This window comes from Nelumbo nucifera, chromosome 4 (genome assembly GCF_055504915.1).
Source record: "Nelumbo nucifera cultivar China Antique chromosome 4, China Antique-T2T, whole genome shotgun sequence".
Taxonomy (NCBI): domain Eukaryota; kingdom Viridiplantae; phylum Streptophyta; class Magnoliopsida; order Proteales; family Nelumbonaceae; genus Nelumbo; species Nelumbo nucifera.
Window position 1 is genome coordinate 18,077,417 of NC_142652.1, and position 20,271 is coordinate 18,097,687.

The following is a 20,271-nucleotide window of genomic DNA, read 5'->3' on the forward strand; positions in this document are numbered from 1 at the left end:
GGAGCATAAGATAGTTGGGGCATTTAATGATGGGCCAACACTTTTTGCACCAATTTCAAACAAACAAGATGAATGCAAAAATGGTTTAAAATGTGAACCGTGTTTGCATTCAAGAACCGAAAAATGGGTAAATATGTAGTGTACATATTTGCATTTGCATTGCAACCAAACGTAGCCTTATGCTTCTATGCTCTCATTTAGAATTTAGTGGTAGAGGGGAGAGGAGGAAGGGTCTAAGATAAGGAGACTAAGGCTTCTTCGTGGGTGTTTTGCTATTTTTGTCTCGACGAAAATTATCAACTGGAATGTAAGAGGTCTAGGGAGTGCAAGAAAGAGAAGGGTGATCAAAGATCTACTCCAAAGGGAAAAACCCGACATTGTGCTTTTACAAGAATCCAAACTGATGGAATTAGATGGGAGATGGGTTAGGAGTTTCTGGAGGTCTAGAGGTGTAGGTTGGACTTCATCTCCTTCCTAGGGAGCCTCAGGGTGATTGTAACACTGTGGAGGGAGGATGTGGAAGAATTGATAGACAGATTCTCCGTTTCCATTAAGTTTAAGAATGTAGAAGATGGGTGTGTATGGGTTCTAACCAACGTTTATGGCCTTAACTCCTATATAGAGAGAAATGGGATGTGGGAGGAATTATATGAAATCAAGGGGTTATGGGATGGCCCTTGGTGCCTGGGTGGGGATTTTAATGTCATTAGATTCTCTGAATAAACCAATAATCCCCAACAGGTAATCACAAGAAGTAAGGAAATTTAATGGTTTTATTGAAGATTGTGAGTTGAAGGAAATACCATTGCTGCAAACCAGTTTTACTTGGTCCAACCTTCAGGAAACCCCTTTGTGTTCAAAGTCGGACAAATTTTTATTTAACCTAGCCTGGGAGAATAGTTGGGAAAACTTGGTTGCTAGAGCATTACCTAGGGTCACCTCTGATCATTGTCTTATCCAGATAGGCACCAAGACTTTTCCTACTGGACCCAAACCTTTTAGATTTGAAAATATGTGGCTTACCCATCAAGATTTTGTGAAAAAAGTGTAGGGGGTCAAGTTTCATAAGAAGTTAAAGAGGTTGAGAGCCAAAATAAAAGAGTGGAATAGAGATCAATTTGGCAGAATTGAGGAGCAAAAAATGAGCCTAATCTCTTGAATAGAAAACTTGGATGTAAAGGAATCCCAAAATGGTTTAACCGAGGATGACAAAGTGTTAAGGAGATAATTGAAAAAGGATTTGGAAGAAGTGTTACTGAGGGAAGAAATTAGCTGGAGACAAAAATCTAGACACAAGTGAATTAAGGAATGCGATGGGAACACTAGATTTTTCCATGATTTGGCCAATGGGAGACGAAGAAAGAATTTTGTGACCAAGCTAGAGATAGGATAGGAGGTGATTACCAACCAGGATGACATAGCCAGAAAATTTGTGGACCACTTCAAATCAATCTATAGAAGACCTTTGAGTGATAAAGCAATCGCGGGAGGGATGGAATGGCCAAGAATTGAGGACGGAATGGAAATGTGGTTGGAAAGGAATTTCGAGGAAGAAGAGATTAAGAAAGCTATCTTTCTAAGGGATAGATCCAAGGCTCTAGGTCCAGATGGTTTTACAATTGGCTTTTATCAAGATTGCTGGGAGGTGCTGAAAGAGGATTTAGTTGAAGTCTTTAAGGAATTTGCAGATAATCATATAATAATCCCTGGAATCAATGCCACTTTTTTTGCCTTGATTCCTAAGAATATTGATGCCAACCACCCAAAAGATTATAGGCTTATTAGTCTGGTGACAAGCATATATAAAATTCTGGATAAAGTGCTTTCTTTGAGGATCAAAACAGTTCTTCCTTCTATCATTAGTGAAACTCAGGGGACCTTCATTGAAGGGCGACAAATAACATATTAGATCCTAATTGCGAATGAGTGTGTGGAGGAAATGAAAAGGTCTAGGTAAAGTGGTTTTATTTGTAAATTGGATCTTGAAAAGGCCTATGACTTGGTGGACTGAGAGTTTTTATTAGAGGTGATGAGAAGCTATGGATTTGGGGACAAGTGGTGTAGTTGGATATCTGGGTGTATCAGTACCTATCACTACTCCATTCTAATAAATAGTGTGGTGAGGGACTTTTTTCCAGCTTGCAGGGATGTCAGGCAAGGGGGTCCACTCTCACCCTTCCTTTTTACATTAGTAGCCGATGTGATTAGTAGGACCATTACCAAGGCTGATAGTGAAGATGCCATTAGGGGTTGGAGAACAGGGAGACACCAAATCCCAGTCACCCACCTTCAGTTTGTAGCTGACCTAATGATCTTTTGTGAAGGAGGCTTTAGCGAGAAGGTAGCAAACCTAAAGGAGCTGATCAAAGGATTTGAAAGGATTTCTAATTTGAAAAAAAATCTGGAAAAGAGTTGCGTAGCAGGTATAAACTTGGAGGATGGGGAGATTGAGGTTATTGCGGAGTGTCTTGAGTGTTCCATCTCTGCTTGGCCTATGTTATACTTAGGGCTTCCATTAGGGGCAAACCCTAGGGAGAGTAGATTTTGGACCCCAGTGCTAGAAAAGTTTGAGAAGAGATTAGCCTCGTGGAAGAAGAAGTATATCTCTTTAGGAGGGAGAATTACCTTAATAAGAGCTACGTTGGCTAACTTACCTACTTACTTTTTGTCTGTCTTAGGATACCGGCTAGGGAAGCTAGGAAGTTGGAGAAGTTGATGAGAGACTTCTTGTGGGAGTCGGGACAAGAAAAAAAGGATCATTTGGTTAGTTGGGAAATTGTTTGCAGAAGTAAAGAAGAGGGGAGTTTGGGACTTGGGAGGGTGATTGAAAAAAATCAAGATCTGTTAGGTAAATGGAAATGGTTGTGGCAATGGCCATTGGAAAGTGAGAGGCTGTGGCATGAGGTGGTGGGAAGCATTCATGGAAGATCAGAGACTGGATGGGATGCAGGTGTATCAAGGCAAGCTAACCTGGCAGCACCTTGGAAGGCCATTCACAACACCCTTCCTCAATTTCTCAATTTTATCAGGTATGAAGTTTGTTCTGGCAACACTGTTCGCTTTTGGGAGGGTTTCTGGGTAGGAGACACCCCCCTAAAGGACACTTTCCCTTTGCTATTTTCTGTTTCTTTGTATAAAAAAGAGGTGGTCTCAAAATTTGTTTCACCATTGGGAACACCCTTGGCTCTTAATTGGGATTTTGGGTTTCATAGGGGACTAAGGGATGTTGAAATTGAATCTCTCTCTGACTTGTTATGTTGCCTTAATCAGATTTGCTTGGATCCCTCCAAGCCAGATAAAAGTGTGTGGACTCCTAGACCCAAAGGAACCTTTACTTGTGCTTCTTACTTCAAGTCTATCTCTCAGCATTCTTCTCAACAACCTTTTCTGTCAAAGGAAATTTGGTGTAGGCCCATTCCCCCAAAGATTATGGCATTTTGTTGGGAAGTATTCTATGGAAAAGTAAACACTCTAGATAACCTACAAAAGAGACGACCTTTCCTCTGTATTTCTCCCAATTGGTGTATCTTCTGTAGAGCTCACAAGGAGGATTGTTACCATCTACTAATATCTTGTCCTTTTTCTGCAGACCTTTGGGCTTGGCTACTTTCGTTGTTTGGGAGTAGTTGGAGTATACCTGCAGAAGTTCGCATGATCTTTAACCATTCTACTTTCTCTTTGCCTACAAAAAGAGGGAGAATTGTGGAGATGTGCTTGCACTGCCCTGATTTGGACTCTTTGGGATGAAAGGAATGCTAGAACCTTTCAAGAAAAGGAAAGGAGCAGGTAGGAATTGAAAGACTGTGTGTTTCATAGGGCAACACTTTGGCTGAAGACTTTGGAAATCTTTCATCAATTCTCTTTTAATGACTCTTGGAGAAACTGGTCAGCAATAGCAAGGTGTTCACCCTTAAAGGATAAGTCAATTACAAGTTGGTCTCCTCCATCTAAAGGCTCACTGAAGCTGAACTTTGATGGAAGTAGCATGGGTAATCCAGGATTATCCGGAATGAGGGGTGTCTTGAGAAATGAGAAGGGAGAGATTCTGTTGCTCTACTCGGGTCCTTTAGGAGTTGGGGACTCTATCAGGGCAGTTCTATTAGCTGCTGTACAAGGGGTACAATTTGCAAACCAGCTGGGGGTACAGCATAAGATTCAAGGAGGGGCTGCAGCTCACGCCTCTCCCTGGGATGTTGTATGAATTCACAACTCTAAATCAGCTTTTAAACTAATAAAATTACTATTATTCATCAAAAAAAGATAAGAGACCTGGGGTGTACATCACAAGTTTCTTGCATCTCTGCATACTTGTTTGAATTGTTGTTCTGATACTAGTTTTGTTTTTTCTTAAAATTTTGACATTACATCACTTACCAAAATAATTTGTGACATTACATCATGTTCTACTGATTGGCCAAACACTATTAATGTATACTAAATAGTTTTTGTGCATTCAGCTGCTTTATTGGTGGGAGTTGGTAGCACTGCTATGGTGGAACTTGGTGATATCCGGCTTTCAACGTATCTTGCTGAGAGGAAGTCCACTGGCCAACCTTTCTTTCGAAATGGTAATGTTCCCACTTTTGGTTCATCTGCCAGTTTTGGTTTCTTATGATTTCAAAGGTGATTGTAAAGTCCTATGATTGTTGAATTGATAATTTACAGCTATTTGTCTCATTAATATTGCTACCTCAAAGAGGAATAGGAGATTCCATTTAGGTTTAGACCTGTAGTACATATATTTGTCAAATAAGCTAAATTAATAACTGAAAAACTCTTGTCTAATTACTTATAAAAAACTGTTGTCTAATGTTTCATGCTCATATGGAGGGGGGAGGGGGGATAACCAAGGAAAATAATAAATATCAGAATTTCCTTGATAAGCAAAGCAATAAAATATTTAAGTATGAATTTACAAAAATATAGCCTGGGGTGAGAATCTACATGTAATGTTTAATACTTTAATTCCTTATGTAGTGGGGGTACAACACTGGGTGGTCTACAGTACTGATTTCCCAAGTTCTGAGTTTTGCAGAGGTCTTGGGTTGTGAGATTAGGAGCTGGCCTATTACTTACCTAGGCTTTCCTTTGGAGGGGGAACCCGAGGACAAGGATTTTGGAAGCCGGTGGTTGAGAGATTCTCAAAGAAACTAGCCTCTTGGAAGAGAACTTATTTATCCTTAGGGGGAAGAATCACTTTGATTAGGGCCACACTAGAAATCTACGCATTTACTTCCTCTCCACCTTTCGCATCTCGGCAAGGATAGCAAGACAATTAGAAAAGTTCATGAGGGATTTCTTATGGGAACTAGGGGAGGAAAAAGGTTCATTTAGTCAAGTGGGAACAAGCTAGTAAGCCAAAAGAGCAAGGGGTCTAGGGTTAGAAAACATTGCTCATAGAAATACTACTTTGTTGGGAAAATGGTTGTGGAGATTTCAAGTTGTGGCACAAAGTAATTGCAAGCATTCATGGTCTAGATTGTAATGGTCGGGATTCCAAATTGGCTCACCACTCAACCTCAACCTCTCCTTGGAAATCTATTCACGAAGTTTACCCTACGTTCATTACTTCCCTCCGGTATGGTGTGGGAAAAGGGGATAGAATCCACCTTTGGATAGGGTAGTCACAGCTGAAAGATCAATTCCTTGACCTTTATGCCATTTCTTCTGGGTGTGGTTTCCCATTCAGGTATCAATTGGAACCCTGGTTTCAAAAGAGGCCTTAGGGATAGAGAGTGCAATTTGTTGGTTGATCTTCTTGGAACCCTGCAGACAGTCTACTTAGACCCCAACTTGGAAGGTTCTAGGTTCTAGGTAATTTCCCCAGATGGGCTTTTCTCTTGCTCCTCTTTCTCCAAATACCTTGCATCTGCTAGACCCTAAGGGATGGTTATCCTGGTGAAAGAAATATGGAGCAAGCCTACCCCACCAAAAATTTAAGATTTCTCTTGGACTTTTTTCCTTGGTAAGATAGAATACATGTGACTTGCTGCAGAAAAGGAGGCCTACCACTTGCCTCTCTCTTCATATGTGTTTTCTTTGTAGGGATAGTGGAGAGTCCCTCTACCATTTATCGATTTCATGTTCCTTTGTGCTTCATATTTGGGAATTTTTCTGTTCTCTCTTTGACTGCAGGTGGGTCCCTCCCCAAGAGGTGACAAACATCTTCAATCCTAACTTCTTGAGGCAACAAAAGAAAAGATGGAGAATAATGTGGAGGGCTAATAAAGAAGCTATTTCTTAGGGAGTTTGGGAGGAAAGAAAGCTGGAAAAAGTATAACTTTAAAAGAGGTCATTGACAACATAAAAGTGAGATTGCATTGTGGATAAAAACCTTAGACAGTTTCCAACTTTTCTCAGTAATTGACATCCCAAGGGCATGGAAGGAAATAGCACAGTCCTCTAGAGAAAAGGAAATCCTAAGAGCTGAATGGAAACTGCCAGAGGTTAACAAAGTAAAACTGAATTTTGATGGAAGCTATATTGGCAACCCAGGAGTGGTAGGAGTAGGGGGAGCAATCAGGAATGTGGAATGTAAGATATTGGCTCTATATTCAGGGCCAATTGGCATTACAAATTCAACAAAGGCAGAGTTATTGGCATTACTACAGGGGCTCCGGTTGGCAAAGCAATTGTTTCAACAGATGGAAGTGGAAGTGGATTCAAAAGTTATTATATCTTGGGCAAGATGTAACAGACATGTCCCATGGACCCTCAAACGTATCTTCAGGGAAATGGAAAGATTAACAAAGGATTTAAATCTGATTTAATGTGGATTAGGAAGAGTGCAAATGGGTTAGTAGATAATTTAGCTAAACAAGGTGCCGCAAGGCAACATCTATATTGGGCTTCTTTGTAACTTTGGTTGTAGTTCTTGGGGATGACATTTGGGTCATCAACTTGTACTTAGTCTCATATATTTTAATTAATGAATCAACCTTCATTGCTGATAAAAACAAAAGAAGGAAGATTGCAAGGAGCTTTAATGGAGGCTGCAATAGAGGTTGAGGACATAGTGCAAAGAGGGTAATGTATTCAGAGGAGAACTTTAAGCCTCTTCTATTTTTTTTTGAAGAATAAAGAGAAAAATCAAAAAGAAGAAGAAATACAAAGAAAGGTGATTAGTGTTAGTGTTCGGTCTGCCTGTTAGATTGATAACAGTCAAGGAAGAGAGAAAGGAGAGAAGGAGAGAAAGAGAGAAAGGAGAAGAGCAGAAGAGAAACAAGGAGAAAAGATTCTGGTTCGAATAAGAGAAAAAGTTCACTCTCCCATTCGGCCAGATGTATTTTATATTACTAAAATAATGTGGAAAAGTCACATATGCCCCTACTTTAGGGACATTAAATCTAACATAAACTTACACATCAGCACCTAAACACAAGCACAAAGACAAAATTACCCCTACATACTCGACACTAACACTCCCCCTCAAGTTGGAGAGTATATATCATATAATCCCAGCTTGTTACATATGTAGTCCACTCTCCCCCGACTCAACCCTTTAGTAAACAAATCTGCCCACTGGTTCCCTGTGTTGACATATGTAGTGTCTATCACTCCACTCAGCACCTTCTCTCTAACAAAGTGACAGTCAACCTCTATGTGTTTGGTCCTCTCATGAAACACCAGATTAGAGGAAATGTGAACTGCAGCCTGATTGTCACAGTAGAGCTTTATTGGAGTATCAACAGTGTATCCCATCTCCCGTAGAAGGTTCCTTAGCCACACTAATTCACAAGTAGCATGTTCCATAGCTCTATATTCTGCCTCTGCACTGCTTCTTGCCACAACTGTCTGCTTCTTGCTTTTCTATGTCACCAGATTACCCCCAAGAAAAGTGCAATAGCCTGTGGTAGATCTCCTATCAGATATAGAACTGGCCCAATCAGCATTAGTATATCCTTCTATTTCAAGTTTTCCACCACTTCTGTATATCAAACCATGACTAGGAGCCCCCTTTAAATACCTCATAATCCTTATAACCACATCCCAATGTGGAACCAGAGGTTTCTGCATGAACTAACTTACCACACTAACTGCGAATGAAATGTCTAGCCGAGTGATGGTTAGGTAGTTCAGTTTACCCACCAGCCGCCGATATCTGCCAGGGTCTTCAAACACTGCACCCTTATCACTGCTCAACTTAGTGTTTGTTTCCATAGGAGTTTCAGGTGGTTTAGCACCTAACAAACTTGTTTCTTCAAGCAAATCAAGAGCATATTTCCTCTGACACAAGTTAATACCATGCTTGGACCTTGCTACTTCTATCCCCAAGAAATACTTCAATTTACCAAGGTCCTTTGTTTGAAAATGATCCTACAGAAAGATCTTCAACCTGTCAATGCCCATTTTATCATTTTAGGTAATGACATTATCATCTACATACACCACTAATAGGATCTTCCCTGCCTAAGAGTCATGACTGAAGACGGAATGGTCAACTTAGCACTGTTTCATACCAAACTTCTTTACTATCTCACTAAATCTGCCAAACCATGCTCGAGGAGACTGTTTAAGCCCATAAGTGGCCTTTAGTATCCGGCACACCTTACCATCCTCCCCTTGAGAAATAAACCTTGGTGGTTGCTCCATATAGACCTCCTCGAGCAGATCACCATGCAAGAGGGCATTCTTGATATCAAGCTGATAGAGGGGCCAATCATACATCACAACAAGAGAAATCACAACACGGACTGAACCCATCTTAGCAATCAGGGAGAAAGTCTCTATGTAATCAATACCATAGGTTTGTGAATACCCATTGGCAACCAATCTAGCTTTCAGCCGCTCTATACTACCATCAGGTAAGTACTTAACCGTATAAACCCACTTACAGCCAACAACCCGCTTACCAGGAGGAAGAGTGGTGAGTTCTCATGTATGATTATGAGCCAGAGCTGAGAGTTCTTCTTCCATTGCACGACACCATCCTGGAGAGGCAAGGGCTTCCTGGACATCCTTAGGTATACAAACATAGGATAATAAATAGATAAATTGGCGATGGGAAGTGGAAAGGTGAGTCAGTGAAACATAACTAGACATAGGATTAAGGGTACAACTGCACTTACCTTTTCGCAAGGCAATGGGAAGATCAAGATCAAATACTGGGGTTGGGGCTGGTGTGGTAACAGCTGCCGGATCTGTCGACAATGATGAAGCTGGAGGAGGTGCCGGTACATGTGGGCGATGTGTATACACGTGATGGATTGGTGGTCGATCAACAGGTGGTGGCACCGGAGGCAAAGACTTGGTCACTGCGGGAATAAGAGGAACAGAGTCCACAACTGGAAGAGGAAGGGGAGGAGGAAGAAACATCACCGGACCCCAAGAAGAATGGAGTAGACTCAAAGAAAGTAACATCAACACATACAAAGGAACGTCGAGAGCTAGGGTGATAACACTTGTACCCTTTCTGAGTTCGGGAATAGCCAAGGAAGATGCACTTAATACACTGTGCATCTAACTTGTCCATTCCTGGCCCAAGATTATGAACAAAACAAACACATCCAAAAACTCGAGGAGAGAGAGGAAACAGAGACAAGGTAGGAAACAATGTGGTGAATGGGGAATGACCATCAAGAATAGACGTGGGCATCCGGTTAACCAAGAAGTAGGAAGTAAGCACTGCATCACTCCAAAAGGATTTGGGAACATTCATGTGATGCATTAGGGATTGAGCTGTTTCCAAGAGGTGACGATTCTTTCTCTCAGCCACCCCGTTTTGTTGTGGGGTGTAGGTACATGAAGTCTGATGGATAATGCCATGTTGGTCTAGGTAGTCCTGAAATGATGAAGAGATATATTCACGACCATTATCAGAATGAAAAATTTTAATGTGAACACCAAATTGGTTGCGAATCTCAACATAAAACTTTTGGAAAATGGTAAACAATTCATTTCTTTCTTTCATTAAATAGAGCCACGTCATCCTTGAATAATCATCAACAAAAATGACAAAATATTTATATCCATTGTATGACATCACCTTATAAGGACCCCAAACATCTGAATGAACCAAAGAAAAAGGACTCAATACACGATTATCAACTCTAGGACTGAAGGGAACACAATGATGTTTCCCCAACTGACACGACTCACAATCCAAAACAGAAATATGACTCAATGAAGGAACCAAAGACTTCAAAACTTTTAGTGAAGGATGACAAAGTCAACAGTGCCACTGGAGAGGAGAGAGGGACGATTGGAGAGTTGTGGACGTACTTCCACCACCATCAAGATAATACAATCCACCAGCTTCATGCCCTCCACCAATCTTCATCCCCATCTTGAGATCCTGAAAAACACACGAAGAGGGGTAAAAGGTAATGGAGCAGTTAAGAGACTTGGTCTTACTAACAGACATAAGATTAAAAGGAAATTTAGGGACATACAAAACTGAGGATAGGGATACAGGGTCCAGGTCAACATTACCAACACCATAAATGGAGGATGTGGAACCATTAGCAAGGGTAACAAATTGTGATGTTGAGCAATGAGAGAGGGAAGAAAACACACCTGGAGTTCCAGTCATGTGATCGGAGGCTCCAGAATCAATAACCCAAGGATGGGGTGTGGATGATAGACAAGCCATACCTGAGTGTGCGAGAGTGGCCGTGTTCTGCTGAGATGTGGCCTGTACTAACCTCTCATATTCATCACGGGGAATACTCATCATCTCCTTCCCAGCAACATCTGTGGATGTAGGAGGTACCTGATCGGCTAAATGGCTCTCCTGTCTGAACCTACTGTCACTGGTCACGGCATGATTGGCCCAAGTTGAAGGTGGACCATGCAAGTCATAGCAATAATTGATGGTATGTCCATCCAGACCATAGTGTGTACACCTCCTTGGACACGAACTAGTCCTCTGCCACGGGCTCCTTCTGAATCTCAACCTCCAGTACGACCACCACCACGGTTATATGTAGGTCCACTACCACCACTCTGGCCATATGCCGGTCCACTACTACCACTACGGCCAGACTGAGCTCCCCGAGCTCCACCTCTAACACCACAACCTCTGGATACTGCTAGGGCTGATCTATCGGAAATATTAGGGTTCTCGGTAGATCCAATGGAAATCCTTCTGAGTCGAGCAAACACCTATTCTAAGGAAAGAGAGCTGACCCTCCTACTATCTTAGCCCGCACTGGTTCATATTCAGATTTCAGCCCCACCAAAAACCGAGTCACATCAAGTTGTTCTCTCTATTGTTGTTGAATTTTGACATCAGAAGTGGGGGGGGGGGGTGTAAACATTCAATTTATTACGAATGTTTCTCATACTAGCATAGTACTACTCAAGACTCTGATTACCCTGTTGTAGATTAATGTATTCCTGGTACAATTGATATACTCTGGTTGTGTTGTCTTGACCCGAATACAACTTCTTAGCATGGCCCCACACTTATTTGGCAGTATCAAGGAACATGAAATTTATACTAATCTTGGATTCTGTACTATTCCATAACCATGTGATGATCTGTGCATCTGCCTGCTCCCAATCATCTTACTCAGGAGAATCAGTGGAAGGTTTTTCATCCCTTATGTGCTTCACCTTCTTCTTTGCCTTAAGAATGACTTCTACAGATTTGGCCCAAGGTACATAATTTTCTCCATTCAGCTTAATGGAGGTCATTTGAACATTCAGGTACCATCACACTAGTCTTGTTATCACTGTTGTCTCCCATTGCCGAATTCTGATATTGCTGAATTTGGCAAACTGCACACTAGATCACACTACACCCTGATTTCAGCACTTACTACTGCTGCAAATTGCACTATTTACACCACAAACCCAACTCCACGGCTGCCTGAAACTTCCCAACACTGTTTGAGGAACACCCCCCCTTCGAATCACACTGAAGGGTGCACAAACCCTAGCACACTACAATCTGAAATCCCACCATACAGTCTGAAATAGACTTCTCATTTGATTCACACAAAAAAAAATGCATAAAACCTCTTACCTGGTCACTGAAAATCAGACCACACAAGACACCCACTGCACCACACGAATCAGCCCTCTTCTCTTCATCGATTAGGGGAGGACTTCTTAGAAACTGCAGCAACTGACCACAAACACCACAACTGGAGGCATAGAAACCTCCAAGGGAAGAGGGCGATCACTCCTTTTCAGCCCTGTCCCTTATCTCTAGCTGATGGCAAAGAAAATTAGAGAAAACCTAGGTGGGTGCGCAGATAACAGAATTCTGGGCAAACCCGATTTGCTCAGTTTAGCTCTGATACCATGTTAGTGTTCGGTCTGCCTGTTAGACTGATAACAGTCAAGGAAGAGAGAGAGAAGAAAGAAGGAGAGAAAGAGAGAAAGGAGAAGAGCAGAAGAGAAACAAGGAGAAAAGATTCTGGTTCAAATAAGAGAAAAAGTTCACTCTCCCATTCGGCCAGATGTATTTTATATTACTAAAATAATGTGGAAAAGTCACATATGCCCCTACTTAAGTTAGGGACATTAAATCTAACATAAACTTACATCAACACCTAAACACAAGCACAAAGACAAAATTACCCCTACATACTTGACACTAACAATAAGGAATCACCCGAAAAGAGACTAACAACCAGAGGACCCCAATTGGGACAACAACAAACCATAACAAAACCCAAAAACACACAAATGACAGACCTACAGACTCAACAAACCGAACTCAGCCAGAGAACAATAGAAACAACCAAGAAAGTAGTAAGAAACCCCTCAAAACTAAGGTGGCCGCCAACTAGACACCTAATCCAATGATCCTCGATCCTCAGCTTGTGAAACAGACAAGGTCTCAATCTTCGTCCACGAATGCATCTTCCTGCCCTGAATTATCCTTGTCCCAATCTTTGCCTCCTTTTGACTGAGCTTTTCTTTTCAATTTCTCACCCCTTTTCCTCCTCTCAAACTCGTCAAAGGCCCTTCTAGCAAACTCCTCATCACCCCCAAAAAATAAACCCCAACTCTTACTAATTGTGACCTTTCTATTCACTAATTTCTGGAGTGGCATACAGCGAGAAACACCATCCTTATCATTGCCAGTTTGTGACAACAAATTCTCTTCAGCATTAGGGCCGTCAACACCCACCTTGTCTTGTTGTTCCTTCCTCAATTGGGAACCCGAAGATTGAGCCTGCGTCATTGACCCCTTAAGATCAGATCAAGCAGACCCAATACCTTTTGCACATTTTCTTCCATTGACCCATTTATAATTCTTTGTTGCGTCTGTTCCGACCAGACCATGCTTCAACCTGGAAAAGATTTTCGTCACATGCACGACGTGATTTCTTATACTGTGTGATTTTTTGACAGTCACCTCGACAAGTGCCTCCTCCTTCTCCTAGGTGTTGCTTCTTCGGCCCAGATCTACACCCAACCTCCCGACCTTCACTTCCTTAAAGCAAAAATTGTCTTCCATATGAATCTCCTCCTCACCACCAACATTGCTGCTACCATCTGTAATCACCTCTTCTATTTATAGAGAAGTCCTTAACAAAATAGGAAATCACATAATATAAGAGGGAACTTCCCCAAAGTGGGAAAGTTTGTTATTTGGTTAGATCTAGGACAAAGAGTTCACGAGCGGGGTTTCACCACGTGTCGCTATGGAGATCCCAGGGTTTGGTGTCCTGCCCTTCTCCTTGGGGTCTGCATGTGAGCTGAAGTGTAGTTACCACCTTGCTTTTGGAAGATTCCCATGCCTTAGACATTTTTTTGCAACATTAAGGTGCTGGTTTATCATCACAGTTCTTTTGGTGTGTTATACTACTGTACTGTGGTGTTCAGGTAATATGTTGTTACAGACCTTTGTGGGCACGTTATGCTGCTGCGCTGTAGCGCTTTGGTGATATGTCATAGAAGCGCAGAGGATTATTGCATTGATGCATTGAATTGTGGGACGCTAATGTCTGCGGTAAGCTCGGTTGTGTTCTGCACTGTGACAATGGTTTACTATGTCTCATGGCGAGTATGCCTGTTGTGATTTAACCACTGAGTTGGATTGCACTATAAGTCACCAAACTTGGGTTTGTGATGCAACGTGAGTCACTGTGGTCACTTACTCAAGTGTCTACAGCACACTCTCCATAGGGTCTAAATCCATGTACTTGTACCTTTTTTCCATTAGATCAACTCTAAGATTTCAATTGTAATGACTCTACAAATGCCAAATCTGAAGAATAATGTATGGGGCTTAAGCCATCTACACTCCAACTATTTAAGCCAACTGACTATGGCTTCTTATGAAATGTAGTAATTGGGAGGACTACAGCCTTGTTATTTAACTTGGCTGATTTTAGGACTCCCGCAAGTTGAAGAAGGGCCTACAACCCATTACATAATTTGACTGATTTCCAATTTACAAATGAAATTCATTTATCAGATGAAACCAGAATTCTCACTAGAATTTGGCAATGTTGAATAAAAAAGGGTTATCTCTGCTTCTCACAGGGATGTAATCAAGGAGACCCATACACAAAATAATAAAAGCTTTAATTGAGTGAATTATGTTGTATGAAGATTCCCTAAAAATTCTTATGCCAACAGTGGGGCACATTTAGGTGGGATTAACCTCAGGATCACTAGTGGGACAGGACCAAGGGATATCAAACAGAGAACAAATAAGAACTTCCATTAATCTGAAGTTCCGTGGCAAGCCAAGAAACAGGGATGGTTATTCAATGGAATAAAATGACCAAAAAACACCTGAACCCTGATCTCCAGCTCGAACCTACGTGACATCTGCTGTCATACTTAATTAGTTTTGGTTAATGGAAATTGCAACATTGTTAGCCAAATGATAAAATGAGAACCTGCATGCTTTACAACGTAGAGTATTGATTGATATATTGAGAATTATTTGTCTTTCTTTCCTTGTGCTTTGATGGTTTTATGCTCTATGGGGCCCTAAGCAGCTAAGCTCTCCATAAAGTTTATGGACATGCCAGTTCTTTGTGTTAACACCATTCATTTGATAATGGTTGAAGTGGCTGAACTTAATGAGTTATGGCTTTGTCTTTTAGTGGATAAAATAATAAAGTAATAACCAACCCAACTTCATCTTCCACCATTAAGAATCTCACTACCTCTTGAATAACTTCTTAACTAAAAAGAAATCATAAGAAAAAAAATGCAAATCCAATGTAGGTTTAAAATCGCATTATCTATGTAGGAATCTGCATTAAAAATCTTTTGCAACTTTGTAAGTTGTATGTTTCCCATAGTGTTCTATGGTGATTTTTAGATCTTGATCTAAAGTTTGTTTTTATGGGTGCTTTTCCTTTTGTTTTGCTTTCACCTGGAAGTTCCTGACTTCTGATCATATGTACAGGCCTACCTATGCTTGTTGCATTTCCTCAAGATTGTAGAAGTTCAGATTGTCTTGTTAGGTGAGTTCCCAAAGGGTTTGTTAATTTCAAGATGAAAAATAGGTCTCCTGAGTAATTTACTTTTCCATTTGAAGGTGCCAGCTAGCTTGCTGGTAAAGCCTCCGGCTGATCGTGGTTGAAACCTGGGAATGAATCCTGCCTTCACCAGGGTCGGGGCAGGTTGGGGGAGGGCTACTGCAGTACCACCATTGTGTAACCCATTCCCCTAGTGCCAAAAAAAAAGTTGACATTTGAGGTTGATGGCGGAATAGCCCATTTTTCTGTATGCTCAATGCATTTAGAATTGTAAATTCCTCCAATCCACTCAGAAAAAGAAAGAAAAAAAAACATAAAAGAAAATTGATGCTCTTATGAAAGGGATGCTAATGAACTTCATGAATAGGTATCAAGGAGATCTATCAGTAGATGCAGTTTCTGACTGGTTTGCAACAACAATTCTTGGTTTACCTCGTATCTTGTACTACTCAAAGGAGTCACTGGTAATTCTTGAATATCTTTTTCTTGTCAAGTTTATTACTAGTAGCCTTGAACTTGATCTGTCTTACATAGTAAAGCTGCATATGTCAAGTGAAAGTGGGCCTTATTGACAGTAACATCTCAGGATGGTGACTCTTAGGATACAATCTATAGTTGATTTTGGTGCAGAATGCCTTACAGGGATGTCAATGGGTCAGGTTCAGCATGGGCATGGTTCAACCTGAAACCCATCCAATATTACTAAACAAGGACGGGATACTGTGAAAGTTGTGACATACCCAATCCAACTTGTCCCACATAAATTAAATTTATGCTCAACCAAGGCTGTATATACAAATATTTGAATACTGCAATGCCAATGGCCCGGGTTTAGCATGGGTCAGCATCAATCCGAATCTGACCCTAAACCTGATTAAGGCTGATCCAACCCTAACCTGATAGAGTTGGGTCAATATGAGTTTACCATTTAAATTGTCCCACTGACATCCTTGTATTCTTGATGCTTTAATAACAAGAATACTTGGATAGATTATTAGCTTCTTACTGGAATGTCTGATTGTAGTGGTGGCCCAACTATGTTCTTGTTGGTTAGCTAAGAGTAGAATTGAGAGAAAGTTATTTATTTTGTAATTTTGTCTTGTATTCGTCTCTTTGGCCTTCATTCTGCAGTCCTTGCCTTTTCTTTGGTGTTCTGTTGAATTTGGTAATGATGCATCAGTTGAAATGGTTGACTTTTGACTATTTTACTAGTTTGATTTTATCACCCACATTAATTATAAGATGATAGCAGTTCACCTTATAAGTCAGTGACCATGCTGATTTAGCACATCATATTTATGGCCCACTGGAAATGATGTGTAAATATATCTTTATCCCAGGGACAAGATTTCATTGCAAAGAGTGGTCATCATAAGGTACAGGTTCATCCACTCAGTTCCAATATTTCAATCGTATGTATTTATTTTCTTGTATAAGTCCTTGATTATTGGTTGTCAGTATATGTTGGAATCTGGAAGTGTTATTGTCATATTCTGCCCTTGTGAATTATGCTGATTATGAAGTTCTCTTTATATCAGCATACCAACATTAAAGGTTTTAATTAATCCGAGCATAATTAATTCAATATGGATAACTCTTGACTCTTTCTGGTAGTAGGTGATGACATTGTGGGACGGCTGACTCTAACTGATTTAGGACAGGCTACATGAAGATCAATTAACTGTAGCTGATCTTACTCAGTAAACTCTTTACCCTGGGCTGGCTCAACCCTGTTATATCATATATAATCATAACCATAGTATAATCATATAAATATACAACTAAGCCTGTATATATACATTGTGTATATATCATTTTCTGTAGTCAATATTTTTTGACATTGCATTAATAAGCATGGAAATTTATAATCTAGTAATGCAGGCCTGCTTATCTGTCCAGCACTTGGTAATCGGTTGGCTGGACTCATATTTGAAGCCTGGTGGTTAGGACTACAGTACCCCCAATGTTTCTTATATCATGCACTTAACCTACATAAAGTTGAAATTAATTCACTTGTTCTACAAGTAAAGTGGAATTGTAAATGCAGTTGATTGCTGTGAACCATGATCTGGATCATGAACAATTCCTTGTGCTTCACTTCACAAAATGTGGTAGGTTTAAAATGTCAGTGTTGGTGGAAATGCTGATCATCCAAATATAGGAAACATGTTGGAAATGTCAGAAATATTGTGTAAGTTGTAGACATGGTAGAAACATTGTGAAATATGCAAAAATATTGAATGATATTTTATGAAATGGTAGAAGTGCAGACACACCTTTTTAAATTATTATCTTATTCCAAACCATTAAACAAAGCTAAGAAGCCAATTTTGTAGATAAAATAATATGTTGTGAATTTGTACTGTAAACCTTAAGGCTGTGTTTGGTTTGAAAGAAAAGGTGGGGAAAGGTAGGGAAACATATACAAACCTGAATAGGTTTCCCTGCCTTTCCTCTTGTTTTCTTTCAAACAAAACACAGCCTCTGAGTCAAAAGTACATGATAGAATGAGGTCGAGCAAAATTTAAACTCATAGAAAATGTAAATGATTCTAATAGATCAATCAAATAATCTATTACACAAACAAAAACTGTGATTAACTTCATGTTGGAAAAGAATATTGAGCTGGCTCAAAGTTGTAATTATGTCCATTAGGTGGGCAATAACATTGCTACTCCATGTATCTTCAATATTATCATCAACTTACATTATAATACTATCTCTTGTGCTCCACTTAGTGCTGATAGTGTTCATTGAGGAATATGGTGTCAGTATTATTCAATCTAGTTTTGTAATTAAATTTGAAAATTCTTGGTTTTCCTTTACAAAACTTTAACTGTTTTACCTGATGCCAATTGTGTTTGATCATTTTTGCTTAGTCTACAATATTACTTTTTAGTCTAAGTGGGCCATATATTGTTTGTTTGTTATATAAACTGCCTAAGACAAATGTAAGTAGTTCTTTCATTATGGTATAGCTGTAGATCTGTGCATGATATATTTGACATAACCCATGAGCCTGCATGAAGGACCTTGAAAATAGAAAAAAGTAAGATTTTAAGTAAAAAACTAATATAGCAAGACAACAAGGGAATATGTATATAATTTTCTTCAGGTCTTTGATGAATCCTGCTACCTGATGACCAGAAGATCCCCTTAACATTTTCAGTCTAAAGCCAAGGCATAGGTACCCTATTGTTTGCTTGAGATTCAAGTGTATTAGTGTTTTGTTTGGTTTAAACTAAAGTCAAGCTTGAGAAACAACTGATGGTCTTGTGGTTATTAATCAGTCTCCATACTATTGGAGCCCCAGATCTTTCTATGTCTGTCTGTCTGTCTGTCTCCCCCCCCTCTCTCTCTCTCTCTCAATTTACCACAGGTCCATTTGATGGACACATGACCACCTGGTTCTAAATTGCATAGTTCTAGGGCATTTAAATGCACATATATTCATCTACATGGAATCAATTATGAAATGACAACGAAAGGCCATAGTTAGGTTATTCTGTTATACACTGATCCTTGAAGTTCAGAAACACCACTGTTTTAATTGGCTTAATATGCCGGTGCCCACAACAGAATAAAGTGCTTGCATTTATTTCTAAATGTACACTTTGCATAGTAATCCATGTACTAAAGGAATTATAAACCAATTTCACATAGGCTACAATTCCATCACTTAACGAGACTGTTTTTATAATGTAATTTTTCCATTCAATTTGTAGGAATATAACCCACTTGTTGGTTGTCTCCATAAATTTTCCATGGAAACAATGCCACATAACTTAGATTTTATTACTTAATTATTGTTTCAGGCATTTCCATGTAATAACATCCTAGTTGTTTGCTATTTCCGATTTATAGATAAAGGTTATTTGCTTCTCAAAAACTGGGGAGCGTGCTGCACCATTCCTGCGTCAAGCTGCTAGGGACTATTGGGCTTATGCCTCCTTTGCATTTGTCTTATGGAGAGAAGAGGAATCTTCCTTCTGGTGGAACATGTATGTTAATAGGCTGCATAAATAATGGTTATGCTCTTTGTTTTAGCATAATCTATCTGATTGGTTTTTATTCCATAAAGGGTTTTTTTTTTTATATAGAAAGTTGATTCCATTATCTGCCAAGCAATAGGATTTGATATAATATTGAGGGCTTTAGAAAAGGAGTACCAAGAAGGTATGTGGACCTAATTTAGGACATATATGAGGGTGAACAACTATGTTAGAAGGAACAGCTATTGGAGAGACATCAAACTTTCAAGTTATAATGGGACTTCACCAAGGTTAAAAAAAGGTTCAGCATTCAGCCCTTATTTGTTCACACCATTCCTTTTTTAATTCTTTATTTTGTGCTTGTGTGTGTGATAGGCACACAGCTAGGCCTATTACCACTAATCAGCCCAGCAGCATGATACCCATACAGTCTTATCCGAAGACCTATGTGAGGGGACCACGCCAGCTAGTTAGTTACAACTGAGAGCATACCCCCATGTGATGTAATAAGGGGCTCTAAGTAACAGAATAGCAATAAAGGAAATAGTAGAAAGCTTGCTGAATTAAAAAATATGAAATAAAAGGAGTTTCTTGAAGAAGGAAGGAAGAGAGAAGGAGAAGAAGAGAAGTTGAAAAGAAAGGAGAGCAATAATCTGGCCGCCCCCTTCACTTATTATTTATACTAAAAATAATAAAGCAGTACAAAGACAACTATGCCCTTATAGGGCGGCAAGACATAAAACAGCATATATAAGACACTAAAACATAATAAAATTTGGACTCACATAACTACTGTGGTCTCGACCTCCTATCTAACAACTAACATAAAACATCTACTCATAAAAAACATCATAAAACTGATTAATCTTCAACAGAAATCA

The 20,271-nt window shown here is 39.9% G+C and overlaps 1 protein-coding gene across 1 annotated transcript in view; it reads left to right on the forward strand.

Annotated features, from left to right (window-relative positions):
- LOC104598200 (DNAJ heat shock N-terminal domain-containing protein) overlaps positions 1-20,271 on the forward strand; it is a 79,210-nt gene that overhangs the window by 19,518 nt on the left and 39,421 nt on the right. The window contains exons 8-12 of the mRNA XM_088904404.1: positions 4,458-4,568; positions 15,326-15,383; positions 15,766-15,862; positions 16,739-16,774; positions 19,263-19,399. Coding sequence (XP_088760530.1) covers positions 4,458-4,568; positions 15,326-15,383; positions 15,766-15,862; positions 16,739-16,774; positions 19,263-19,399 — 439 coding nt within the window. The remainder of the gene's footprint in view (positions 1-4,457; positions 4,569-15,325; positions 15,384-15,765; positions 15,863-16,738; positions 16,775-19,262; positions 19,400-20,271) is intronic.